The sequence below is a fragment of the Callospermophilus lateralis genome, chromosome 16, assembly GCF_048772815.1.
Source record: "Callospermophilus lateralis isolate mCalLat2 chromosome 16, mCalLat2.hap1, whole genome shotgun sequence".
Classification (NCBI taxonomy): Eukaryota; Metazoa; Chordata; class Mammalia; order Rodentia; family Sciuridae; genus Callospermophilus; species Callospermophilus lateralis.
This window is the reverse complement of record NC_135320.1, coordinates 39,661,130-39,674,377: the sequence shown is the minus strand read 5'-3', so window position 1 is coordinate 39,674,377 and position 13,248 is coordinate 39,661,130. Positions and strand designations below refer to the sequence as shown.

General features: G+C 45.1%; 1 protein-coding gene across 2 annotated transcripts; it reads left to right on the top strand.

Annotated features, from left to right (window-relative positions):
- The first annotated feature begins 8,003 nt into the window (after positions 1 to 8,003).
- On the top strand, positions 8,004 to 12,061 carry Hey1 (hes related family bHLH transcription factor with YRPW motif 1). Of its 2 annotated transcripts, none has more exons than XM_076835732.1 (5): positions 8,004 to 8,380; positions 8,651 to 8,726; positions 8,867 to 8,962; positions 9,265 to 9,346; positions 10,290 to 12,061. In XM_076835732.1, exons 1-5 carry the CDS (start codon positions 8,292 to 8,294, stop codon positions 10,871 to 10,873), a joined length of 927 nt encoding a protein of 308 aa, XP_076691847.1. In that variant the 5' UTR covers positions 8,004 to 8,291; the 3' UTR covers positions 10,874 to 12,061. The 2 variants fall into 2 exon arrangements, with proteins under 2 accessions (XP_076691847.1, XP_076691848.1); XM_076835733.1 differs by having other exon boundaries at positions 8,005 to 8,380; positions 8,867 to 8,950.
- Positions 12,062 to 13,248: the final 1,187 nt, after the last annotated feature.

Genomic DNA, 13,248 nt, shown 5'->3' with positions numbered 1-13,248 from the left:
CTACTTTTTCCTGAGTGCAAAAATACATTCATTTTATTCTTCAAAGTGCACCAATGGCCCGTAGGTCTCAGATGAGGCCTCACTTCTTAAAGGTTTCAATGGTGCCTCATTGGGGGAACAAGCCATTGACTTGTGGACCTGTGGAGAACACTCCAAATCCAAGCCATAGAAGAGGGTAAAGTCGTCTTCCGGAGTCCATTCTCTAAAGATCCAGGGATGTGAGTTGGGTCTCAGAGTGTGATCCCAAGGAGGCTGTGTACCTTGGGCCCGCTGTACCTGGGAAAGATATTCACAGAGGGATGGCCGGTTCCAAGATCAGAGAAAGAATCCTTATTAACAGTAAATTCTAGAAATCTGTATTGAGAGGTCAATGTGGTAGAAAGCCTAAAGGGAGGGGTTCTGGCTTCATTTGTCTCATTCACCAGCAAGAGAGTCGGTAGGGCCTGTTGCATACAGTGGGAACATCCAGCAGAAATAAACTACCCGTTTATATCACTGTCATCTGATAGCAGCTCAGAAACCAGAGGAATGGGAGAGAAACTTGTAGACTTAAACCTAAGCTCCTCCTAAATGATGATACTCACCAGCAATCCTAAGCTCTCTGTCATTTACTTGGAAAGAAATTTGTCCTGTTTTATTAACTTACATTCCATAAGAGATCTGAACAAGATGTTGAAAAACTGAAAAATACCTTTGCTCTAAAAATAGGGCTTTTTAAGTGGGAAAATTTTTATGTCTTTTGCTTAGTTCTTTCAGTTACTGTCAAATAAAATAGAATACATTTTTAAAGCTGGCAAATAAAACATTTATATGTAAGAGAAATGTCTACTTACAAATATACAGGAACATTTTAGAAAGTTTTGAAATAGGAATTATCTCTGGCCTATACCATAGACTGAGTGGCTTAAACAACAGAAATTTATTTTCTCATAGTTATGGAGACCAAAAGTCCTGGATGAGGATCTCAGAAAGATTGGGATCTAGCAAGGGTCCTCTGACTGGCTTGCAGAAGGCTGCCTTCTATTGTGTTCTCAAATGGTGGTGGTCGGGGGGAACCTGGGGGACAGGTGGGGACAGTGAAGAGCTCACGTTCTCGTTCTCTGGCACCTTTTCTCATAAGGTCACTAATTCCATCATGAGAGACCCACCTTCATCTAAACTTAATTATCTCTGAAATACCTCATCTCTAAATACCATTACATCACGGATTAGGGCTTCAACATGTGGCTTTTGAGAGGATACGATTCAGGAATAGGAGGTTACCTGGCCCCATTAGACACTGAGTACAAAGGAAGTCAATCAATGCCCAAATTACAATGCCTTTTCCTGGCCTCAAGGTAGGACCCCTTTCTAAGTCCTCAACCCCACCTGGGGAGTGCCTCACTGATGGTGGACAAGACCAAGTTCAATGCTCTTTGTCAATTGTATCTTCCAAATGAAGGCTTTTGCTGTTGCCCCTTGACTCAAGCCCTTCTAGACTGCCATATAGCCAAGCCCCGAAGTCCCTGACTGGTACATCTCCATGTGCCCTCGGGGCATCATTTGTTGGTATGTGGGCATGTATGTGGAAGAGTGGAATGATGGTGCAGGGTGTCCCTGTCCTAGTTCTCAGCAGCACATTGTCACTTGGATATTGATGCAAAATTGATTCTTTTTCCCCGACTAGAATTATCTATTGTACACATACTCCGATCCTTCCACTTCTGGTCCTCACACTTTTCTCTACTAAGATTAAAAATCTGTATCCTCAATTACTCTTTGTTCTCCATTTTTGTCCTGTGCTATTGATTCAAAAGGAAAAATAAATCCTTTTCAACAAAACCCCAAAGCTCCAGTGTGTCAATTTGGGCCAATAGATGTAGTGGGTTAGCAGTCCTATGGGTTCAAAGTCTGTGAGTTCTGATTTGGCCTTATCTGCAACTGCCTGCTATACTTTATTTATTTATTTATTGGGTACTAGGGATTGAACTCAGGGGTACTCAAAAACTGAGCCACATCCCCGGCCCTACATTTTATTTGATTTAGAGACAGGGTCTCACTGGAGTTGCTTAGTGCCTTGTTGTTGCTGAGGCTGGCTTTGAAGTCGCAATCCTACAGCATCAGCTGGTGGGATTACAGGGGTGTACCACTGTGCCCGGCTCCCGCTGTACTTTTAACTTCAGTAACTTAAAATCATTTTAGATGTACTTATCATAAACCATCTAGGAACAGAAAGCTGCTAAATGATGAAATATTTGGAAGCCACATCTAATGAAGTCGTACTCCTCAGCTGTTGAGGTGTTGTATCGGCATCCAGGGCACCTGGGCAAAAAGACCTTTATTTCCACCAAATGAAGATCAGTACCAGTTCCAAGGAGAAATATTCCCAACTGCTCTTGTGAAACTCTTAGAATCACTTCATTTCTATTCTGAGCTGTCTTGAAGGTGTAAAAATAAAACATAGTTGAATTATTTAAATTATGAAAATATAGTGCAAATTACTATATAAATTAAATTAAGAATATGCCACATATTCACATCATTTTTACTGAGAAAAGAAAAAGGAAAAAGGGGGACAGAGGTAGAAGGATAAGGTGTTATAAAGGAACAGAGCAAAAGAGGGTGCTATGAAATCAAATCAATGATAGGGATTCAGAGACAACCCTGGACCCCCTCTCACCTGTCTTTGCTCAAGTTTCTAATCTTAAACTGGCAGAAATCATAACTCCTCTGTCCTGGGTGGTTGTGAAGATTCAATGAGTTATAGATAAAGTTTTAAAAACAGAGCCTGGCATATGGTGTCATAAAATGGTATTAAAACATTAATCTTTTTTAAGGAATTGGTCTGGCTAGTTAGCAAAGAGCTTTCAAAGCAAAAGTTGCACTCAACTTAGTAAAAACAATTCTTAAGTTGCTTTTAATTTTACTTACTTTTTTTGTGGTTCAGTGGTCTTTAATCAAAAGCGAAACATATCTACTTTATGCCAGGACAGATTTTTCCCAAAGTGTGTTTTTTGGGATGCTATTTTAATGGAATACTATCAGGTGCTATGTGGAAAAAAAAAAAAAAAAAAAAAAGATGCCGTAGTTGGTCAGTTGGGGAAGTGCTGAGTTAGACAAATGTAAATAAGGCTTCTTCACTCAGGGTTTCTCTGACCTTTTGAGCTGTAATGTGCCCTGAGATTGCCAAGGTTTTCCAAGTGTATTTAGAAAAATGAATTAATTTATTTACAGAGTATCTTCCGATTACTTTTCTGTGAAATGCACTTTGGGTATTTTAACTATCTCTCTCTGCTCTTCCTCCTCTTCCTCCTCCTTCTTTAAAGGTAGAGTGGCCTAAATGAATTCACTGGCAGGAGCAAGAAAACCTACTTAAGCTTCCTTCTAGGTGACCCAGGAAAACTTGAGATGAAGCAGCCCATGGTGTTAACATGATCATCATCACTGATAACCAAAGCCATACCATTTATACAGTACTATACCAAATGCTGCATCTCATTTTCTCTTTCACAAAACAAATGTTGAGGTGTTCTTCTTATACTGATGAGGAAACAGGCTTGGAGGGGTGAGTTGTGGGGCTGGCTCCCGGTCACATAGCTTGTAAAGGGTGATGTAAACCCAGGCAGGCGATTTGAAATCTTCTTCTTGTCCCAGTGTACCCACTGTGGCCTGTTGGGTTCCAATTAAACAATCCCTTCAAAGTAAATACCAGGGCATCTCACATCTGCCCTCAATTAGGAGAGTTGATCGTGGAAGTGCACTTCGGCGTGGCATGATAAGCCACAAGGCAATCTGGTGTTTGAGGGCTTCTAGGGAAGACGGCAAGCATGAGGGCAGAGGAAAATGGGTTTTTACTGAAGACTCTGGTATGACTGTTTTGAGTGACTCTACATTGTGGCTTCTGATTTGGTGTGTTCTCATAAAGGAGCCATCTCTAAACTCTGTGAGTACATGTCTCTGAAGCCTTGTTTATACACCTATTTATAGCACTGCAGGCTCAGGGGAGATGTTTCTTAATAAGAGACTCAAAAAGCACAACTTTCGTTCATAATGAATAGCAGATGGTCATTTTACTCAAAATAATCTGATGCTCTAAATAAGAAGCACTGATTTTGGCTCATGATTATTAAAAGGCTACTACTTCCTAGAGACACTGTTTTATTATATCCAATCATCACATAATTATACCAGCTTTTAATCTCATTAGATGTGTAAGAGAGTATCAGAAGGAAAACTTGGAGTAATCTAATTCGCAGAATTCATTGGTAGAAAAGGTATATTAATACCTAATAATAACAGTTGCAGTTGATTGTTTATTAATGGTCACACCCTATGTAAAGTGCTTTACATATATGATCTTATTTAATCTGTGACACTGGATGAAAATGTTTATTAATATCCCCATTTTACAGACGAGATAACTGAGGCTTTAAACAGGTGAGTAACTTTCTCACTGTCATGCAGCTCAGAATTTCCTGCTAGTAGGTTCATAGAGATTATGGCTCTTTGCTCCAGGCCTGGCTCACTGCCTAGCACACAGTAGAGGCTTTCTACAAGTTTGTTGAGTGAATATGTAAACAAGCAAACTCATAAAGGTTTCAAATACTGGCTGATTTCACCTAAAAGTTGTTTTGACAATTTTTACTAATGGCCACATACTATGTGGAGTGTTTTACATAATTGATGTAAATTATTTTGTATTTAATTATTTTGTAAATTATTTTGATTATTTTGCCTTAGAATGGATAAAGTAATTTTCTGGAAAGCTCAGAGTGAGGCAGCCTCTTTTCTTTGCTGAGAACTGTGGGTGTGGTCTCTGCCCAGCTCTGAGCATTATTTCTGAGGCTTATTCAGGGGAGACCACTAGCTAAATGGCAGAGGAAGGGTTTCATTAGGGCACCAGAGTAGTAACCTCTACAGAAGTCCAGTCTCTGAAGAATGGATAACTGAAGAATTAGGGTTTCTTCCTGGGCAGCCCCTATCTGGCTATTGCTTGGGTGTCTTCCAACCAGTTGGTCACCCTTAGGACTCTTTCATATAGAAATGCTGGAGCTGTGGTTTGTGGATGAACTCCTTTCCTCAGTGGAGGTCCCACTGGTTCCCATCTGGGGAGAATTGTACGTGGGCCTGGCCCAGGTGGTATATTCCTAATCTAGACTGTGTGTCTTTTCCAGGGCATCAGGGAGTATCCCTTCTGCCAGAGAACACAACAGAAGACACTCTGCGGAAATATAAATAAATATCCACATGTGTATAGACAGACCAGGCCTACAAGCAAATTCAAACAGTGATTCCTCAGGATAGGTGAACTCCAAAAATGTAGTACAACATCTTCTCCTTTACCTCCAGTTGGAAAAAGATCCCTTCCTGAAGGGCTATACCTGGGCAGCCCTGATTAATTTTCAAGGTGCACCTTGCCTTCAAGGAACCTCATAAAAGTTTCAAGTAGTTCTTTATTCAAAGCTTTACAAGATAAATACTCTACAAAAAGCAAGTGGTGAGAACATTACAGGGACCCTCAGCCCAACTCTCTCCTCTGATTCCACTCTGGGGAGGAGCTGCCAACCCATTCTTCCTGGCAACACCCGAACCCCCTCACCCATCTCATCTTGATCTTACTTAAGTCCCTGCCCAAACTCAGAAGAGGCCTCCCAGACCTCATAAAGTGTTCTCGCTCCCAAACTTTGAGGCATCCATAACCATTTTCCTGGTGTATTATCTGATTTCCCCATTGGGATGTGAATTCTAGGAAGGTAGGGGTCTTCTAGAATTTTGGGTCAACTTTCCTTTTCCAGGCCCTCCTAGCACAGTGTCAGGCACATAGAAGGCCCTGAATAAGTGTTTGTTGGACAAATGAAAGAATGAGACAATATCCCATTTTTTGATAGTAAACATGTATATGTGAGAATATTTCATTTAGGTATCAGAGAGGGATCAAGCATGGTCAACCCCACCCTCTCTTTTCCTTTCACCTGCTGCTTGTCCACACCTGTACACAGCAGTGAAAATGGGCCAAAGAAGACCTGACTCATTGCAGGTGCTATAGGCTGGGAAAGCTTACAGATCCATAGAGGAAAGGACACACTGATCCTGGGGGCAGGGTGGCCTGTCACTTTAGGAGAAGAAACAGAATATCAGAGGGACTTTTGAAAGGCAGAGAGTTGGTTTCTGAATCATCAAGTTCTGGGAAGGAAGAGGCATGCAGTGTGATGCCTCTGACTGAAGACTGAGAGAGTAAAAAGAAGCTTTGAAGTAGAACTTCCAGTTTTGTGATAGCATCGATTCCCCAGGATGCTCTGTTACCTGCAGAAGGTGCAGAGAAAGTAGGTGGTGAGTCTAATCTTGGATTGACAATTGACAGGCAGCCTGTGGGGAAGTATGAGGAAGAACAGTGGTCTGGATTTCAGGAAGAACAAACCCAGGATGCAGGAACCCAACCTGGACAGGGAAACAGAGGGGGATGGAAGGAAAGGCTGAGAAGCTAAAGGTTAAGGTGAAGCAGATTAAAGCTTCAGTGGGAGATGAGAGGTTGGACCTGTATATGGAGGTGGTGGGGGCTCAGAAAGGAAGACATCAATTAAGTTCAGGCCACTTCAGTGTGGCTTTCAAGGTGTGTTAAAATGGCATTAAGGTCTACAATGAATGAGGTCTAGAAACAAAGAAGCTATTTGCAAAAGTAAGAAAACGCTTTGTTTTTTAAATATTCCGACGTTTATTAAGCTTTCCCTCAAGCTACTGAAGAATGTGAGATGAATCACTCTGCAGCTTTGTAAGGTATAGAGCAGTCGATTTTCAAAGCTACAAATCCTGGAATCAGTTCTGAGATTTAAAACTGTATTTTTACAAGTCTGTCTTCCTGGGGTCCTTGCAGAACTTCATGGAGCATCTACTATACGCCATGCCACAACCGAAGCCAGAAGGCGGTGTATTTGTGTGTGATGCGTTGTCTACTGGTCAGAGACATACATCCTCGCAGTAAGGCAGGCCTCAGATGCAAACGCCCGCCCCGCCACCCTGTCGCCGGCTGAGAGGATCTGGCCGCCAACGCGGGGCGGGGAGGAGGGTGAGGGTTGGGGGGAAACCAACATGATGAATATCCCCAGGGACTCCCCCCTCCCCGACTTAGCCTACAAAACAAGCGCTCCACTTCCCCGGAAATTAGATGCATAGGGGAGTTCATTCCATGCTGGAGGCTGGAAAGCCCTTGCAGAAGCCTCTCGATACACTGGCGGGCTCAGTCCCCAGAAACGGAAGAACATCCCCCAAACCACGTCCTGCTCCTCCATGTGACTAGCCTCTGGGCTGGTAGCCACAAAGGACGTGCCCGGAGCACAAAAGACACCTCTCTGGGTTTCATGCTGGTTCCACGGAGCCACCAGCGAGAGGCCCCGCCAGGTGCACCCAGCCGGGCCCGGCCAAGAGAGCGCGCCTCCAGCCGCGGAGCACTGGCGGCTGCACAGCCAAGATTTACGGCGGCTCAGGGCGGTGGCTTCCGGGGCCGGCCGGCGCCCAGGCTCCGATTACAGGTTCACACGGGGAGCCCAGCCCGCGGCCGCTCAGTCCGGGCGGCGCGCCCTAGCGCAGCCTCGCTCCCCCGCCTGGCCATTCTTCTCCATTCATGCGGACGCCCAGCGCCGCCGCCGCCGCCGCCAGCGCGGCCGCCGTCGCCGTCGCCAGCCGCCCGGATTGGCTGGCGGCCGGGGCGCCGGCACTTTCCCACGGCCCGCGGCGCGTGCGGCTCACCGGCGGCGCTGCAGGCGCGGCCCTGGCGCGCGGCCAGGCCAATCGGGGCGCGCGGGGCGGGGCGGGGCCGCGGCTGCCGGCGGGCTTGTGTCCCGACCCGGCCTCCCGCGCCTCCTCGCCGCCGGCCCACCGCCGCCTGCACCTCCTCCTTCCCCACAAGTGGAGGCCTGGCAGAGCCCCCGCGGAGCCGACGCACCGCCGCCGGGCAGGGGCGGGCGCGGGGGCGGAGGCGCTGTCCGCCCTCGCCCTCAGTCTCGCCCCCGCCCCTCCCCTGAGCATCTGCCACTCAGCGGAGTAAGGAGCTGGATTGGCTGCAGGGAGGCGGTTGCCCAGGAGCCTCGGCCCCGCCCCTCCGCCCCCTCACCGCCTTCCCTACGCCCCCGCCCTCCCTAGGGCCCTGGGAAGGGGCTCAGCGTGGGAAAGGGATGGTTGAGTTTTAACCGGAGGCAGAGCGTGAGCGGGATCAGTGTGTGCTGAACGCGAGCAGCCGAGCGCTGAGAGGCGCCGCGGTTGTTAACTCCTCCCTGCCCACTGCGTCGACCCTCCCCTGAAGCCCCAGCGCAGCCAGCATGAAGCGAGCTCACCCCGAGTACAGCTCCTCGGATAGCGAGCTGGACGAGACCATAGAGGTGGAGAAGGAGAGTGCGGACGAGAATGGGTAATTTGGGAACGATTGAGCGGGGCCGGAGAGGGAGGAGAGACCCGACTGACTGGCAGCGGTGACAGCGGGCGAGGGTTCAGGAGCTGCGCTCTGAGCCGACCTGTGCGCGTCGCAGGCTGGCCACTGCCGGTGGCGAGGGACCCTCGAGTCACCTTCAAGTCCAATTTGCCAAAACAGTCTGAGTGCAAGGAGGGCTTTGGGGCGACCCCTTAGACCATCTCCACTCGCTTAACGGCTGTTCTCCCCCGCAACCCCCTTTCCTTTCAGAAACTTGAGTTCGGCTCTAGGTTCCATGTCCCCAACTACATCTTCCCAGATCTTGGCCAGGAAAAGACGGAGAGGCGTGAGTTTTAAATTTTATTTTGAACGAATGCTCCTCTTTTTAAATTTTGTTATTAATTAACAGAAAGAATCACATTTCTTCTTTTTGAAATTTGCAGTCATCATGGAAATGTCCTTCTTTGTTTTGCCTGCTTCCCACAGATCATTGAGAAGCGCCGACGAGACCGGATCAATAACAGTTTGTCTGAGCTAAGGAGGCTGGTACCCAGTGCTTTTGAGAAGCAGGTAATGGAGAAAGTAGGTAGAGTTATCAGTATAGCTATCTGCGCCTTCTGACTCCTTCCCCCATAAATCTGAACCTTATTCACGTCTTGGAAAATAGTCCTGTTGCTTATGTCTCGATGAATTCATACAGATTTTCCAACGGATTTTGTGAAGACAACTCATTTTGCTTTAGTCCACACTTGTTGATTTACAGAGAAAGAGTAACATATATATTATATAATATGTGATATTATATAATATGTATATGTGTGTGCTATATGTTTTCCACCAAAGGCACTCTCGCCAAATCAGTCTTTTGTCATTCTCTTCTTTAGGGATCTGCTAAGCTAGAAAAAGCTGAGATCTTACAGATGACCGTGGATCACCTGAAAATGCTGCACACGGCAGGAGGGAAAGGTACTTCTTATTAGTCCTGGGGGCCTCTATCTGGTCAGGGTACAGGGAACAGTAGGCATAGTCCAGGATTGGTGCAGTTACTGCCTGCTTTTTCTCTGGGGGTGGGCAGAGAAGGGTATGTGGTGTGGGTGCTTGCCTGTTGGTATGACTTCAATTGAACATCTGATTTTCTCCATTAAATATATTACCCCAGCCCTTTGCAAATTAAGCTAGTGCATCTTTTGGAAAGTGCCTATCCCCCCCCGCCCCCCAAAAAGTCTCTGAGATCCTCCAAAGTTTTGACAGCCCTGATTCAGATATCTGCCACATTTGTCCATTTCAATTTTGAGAAAAAGATTGAGAAATAGCATGCACATACACGTACATATATTCTTAATTTCTTACATAGGATTATTATTATTATTATTATTATTATTGAAGAGTTGACACATCACATCCAGGATAGAAACCTGTTGTGGTTTAGTAGAGAAAAACCTAACAGAAGGTGGGAGACCAAGGTCTATTGGTCGGTCTCCTCTGTCTCCAGCCTGGAAAATGCTTTACTGAGGACCAAGTGCCTAAAAGCTCCACGATGATAACTTACATCTGTGTGTCTAATGAATTTCACTGCTCTGTGGTTTCTCTGTCCTTGATGTATTTTTTGTTGTTGTTGAGGGAAAACATTAAAGGAATGAGCATAGTTTCATCTGCTGGTAGGGTATAATTCCAATTTGTGCTCAGCAGCTCCTAATTGGACTTTGAACTTGCATTAGCAAATACATTCTACTCATGTTGATTAATGCAAAGATTTTTGGTCAGCTCCAGAGTATTTGGGTTTGCAGGAGAACCCCCGTGACTGTTCTGTTTTCAAGACTAGGTATTTGCCAGAAAAGACTGCCTTTGGGGAGGAAGAAAGGCGGGTAATGAGCAAAACCCTGAGTTTTTTCTTTTGTTCTTTTCTCAGGTTATTTTGACGCACATGCCCTAGCTATGGACTATCGGAGTTTGGGGTTTCGGGAATGCCTGGCGGAAGTTGCCCGTTATCTGAGCATCATTGAAGGACTAGATGCCTCTGACCCGCTTCGCGTTCGACTGGTCTCACATCTCAACAACTACGCCTCCCAGCGGGAAGCTGCAAGTGGCGCCCACGCTGGCCTTGGACACATTCCCTGGGGGAGCGCCTTCGGACATCATCCACACATCGCGCACCCGCTGTTGCTGCCCCAGAACAGCCACTGCAGCGCTGGCACCACTGCATCGCCCACGGAACCACACCACCAGGGCAGGTTGGCCTCGGCACATCCGGAGGCTCCTGCTTTGCGAGCGCCCCCTACTGGCGGCCTTGGACCGGTTCTTCCCGTGGTCACCTCTGCCTCCAAACTCTCACCGCCTCTGCTGTCCTCAGTAGCCTCGCTGTCTGCCTTCCCCTTCTCCTTTGGCTCCTTCCATTTACTCTCTCCCAATGCACTGAGCCCTTCGGCACCCACGCAGGCGGCAAACCTTGGCAAGCCCTATAGACCTTGGGGGACGGAGATCGGAGCTTTTTAAAGAACTGATGCTATAAAAAAAAAAAAAAAAAAAAAAAAAAAGAGGGAGGGGAAAACTTAAAATCCCAGCTGAGCTGGACTGTTGCCAACATCACCTTAAAGTCGTCAGTAAAAGTAAAAAGGAAAAAGGTACACTTTCAGATAAATTTTTTTAAAGACTAAAGGTTTGTTGGTTTACTTTTTTCTTTTTAATTTTTTTTATCATGTCATATATTTGCAGTTTAAAAAACTAGTTGTTAATTTTTGTTTAAAACATTTGAGATAATACAAACCTATTCTTTGTGATAGGTTTTTACTGTGTCTAATTTACTTTGTAAACCCATCTAAGAATGATTCCATTTTGCCTCAAGAGTTTTAGGAATCATAAACTTTAGTGTTTTTGGTCTGTTTTTCTCCTTGTATAGTTGCAGTCTGATTTTAGAATTAATTTTTCAAACCACTATGCTCAATGTTAACATGATTCTGTTTGTTAATATTTTGAGAGATTAAGGTGTATGAATAATATTCTTTGTGTGTAGGGGGAACTATATTAAATTTTATATTTCCAAACAAAGCGTTGACAAATCAGATGATTAGCTTTATCCAAGAAAGAAGACTAGTTAATTCTCTGCCTCCTCAGCAGTCAGTTGGATGTACATACTATCAGTGACCCTGAATCCACAGAACCAAGTGCCATTGTCTGCTAGAACTTGCCCTTCTGGCAATTCAGGACTAGGAGACAGCCACTGGTGGGTTAGGGCCCCATTGGGAGTGTTGGGGAGGAAACTGAAGACAATTGCATAGAATATGCCTGCATTTACCAGCCCCAAGCAATGCAATGAATTTTTAATCCCACGGATCTCAAATTCTTAAGTGTTAACCTGGATAAGTGATCACGTGTGCAAGTGGTCAATTGAATAGTACAGTGGAACCTGCTAAATGTATGACCTAATTTTCCTGGAGCTGCTGTATATTTTTGAACTGAAAAAAAATTTTTTTTTATGTTGTGTTTTCCTTTTGGTGCATGGAAATGTGGTTGTTGAGATATTTAAAGGGGCCTTGCTGCCGTCTTCTCTTTGGTTTATTTAATCTGATTTGGGCTATAAATGTATCATTTTACAGGTTTATTCCTTTAGCAGGTGTAGTTTCAACAACCTCCACTGAACTGGGTTTGACCTCTGTTGTACTGATGTGTTGTGACTAAATAAAAAACAAAGAACAAAGTATTCTGCTGTGTATGTCCTACATTCCTTGGCCTTTCCCTCTATAGGCTAAGAAAAGACAAACTTCTTTCATTTTTCCTTCCAATCGATTTTCATATATTTACCAATTTCATTACTCTTGGAATTCTAAACTGCAAATTCAAGTTTTGAATAAAGTGACTTCCTTACAATTAGAGCTTTGGCCTGCCCTCAACCCCCAACAAGGGAACGTAACCCTTTAGCTATTAAATAAGATCTTCTTGCCCTAAACTGATCATCTGTGGACTAGGAGAGCTTAAATCAGACTGGAAGTTGCAGAGGAGGGAAAGGACTCTGATAAAATATTTTAAAACCTTGTTGACCATTTGACAAATATTTGCTGAAAACACTGTGGGCTTGGATGTCTGCTGAGAGAATAGGAAAAAAAATTCACGTATTTATATTTTAAAATGTTAAAACAAGAAAGCCCAAACATTGCTGTATCTAAGACCCAGTGCAAAGACTCAGGAGTCTGTCATGATGAGCAGTGACAGGCTGTAATTCTGCACCTGCACAGCTCCAGGAGTCTTCCCTCCTCTAGTTTCCAAGGAATTTGTTTAACCCTTTAGTTGGGCTGTGCCTGAGGAAGCTGGCATATGCTTTAGGTTAGAACAAAACATTGCCAGAGCAGAGGCAGTAATGTGGGCACTGGGGGAAAGGGATGCTTTCCTATTGCTTTAAAAGTAGACTTGCCAATTAAGGAGTGCTGTCTCAGGAGTTTGCCTTGATCCTGAGGGTGATGGGAGAGGAGAGGGAGAAAACCCATTCTGGCAGGTGACAAGATAGAGCTTTCCTTTTCTTTGCCCAATCACTGAGCTCCTCCTCCCTTCTCTGAAGAGAAAACAAAGACAGAAGGTAAAGAGGAAATTTGTACTTTGAACTTGAGCAAGGACTTGTGTGTTTCTGGGAAGGGATAGGAGGATGGCAGTTCGATTTCAAATGCTATCCCACTCAAGCTATCGCTGCGTGGCCTTGGATATTCTTGGTCCCTCTTCTGAGGCACACAGCTCCATTCCCAGTGAAGCCTGTGCCACTCTTGTCAGTCATAAGGCTGCAATGGAACATGTTATGATAATTTCTGCCAAGTGTCAGTTTAATTTTAGCAACTGCAATTTCTAATGGCAACACTGCATTAGGGAGCAGCATTGTGCTCCGA

Excerpts from the sequence above, each read along its gene's own strand:
- Hey1 (XM_076835732.1), top strand. The coding sequence starts at position 8,292 with ATGAAGCGAGCTCACCCCGAGTACAGCTCCTCGGATAGCGAGCTGGAC. Across the intron at positions 8,381-8,650 it reads GAGAGTGCGGACGAGAATGG|AAACTTGAGTTCGGCTCTAG; the intron begins GTAATTTGGGAA and ends CTTTCCTTTCAG. Across the intron at positions 8,727-8,866 it reads CCAGGAAAAGACGGAGAGGC|ATCATTGAGAAGCGCCGACG; the intron begins GTGAGTTTTAAA and ends TGCTTCCCACAG.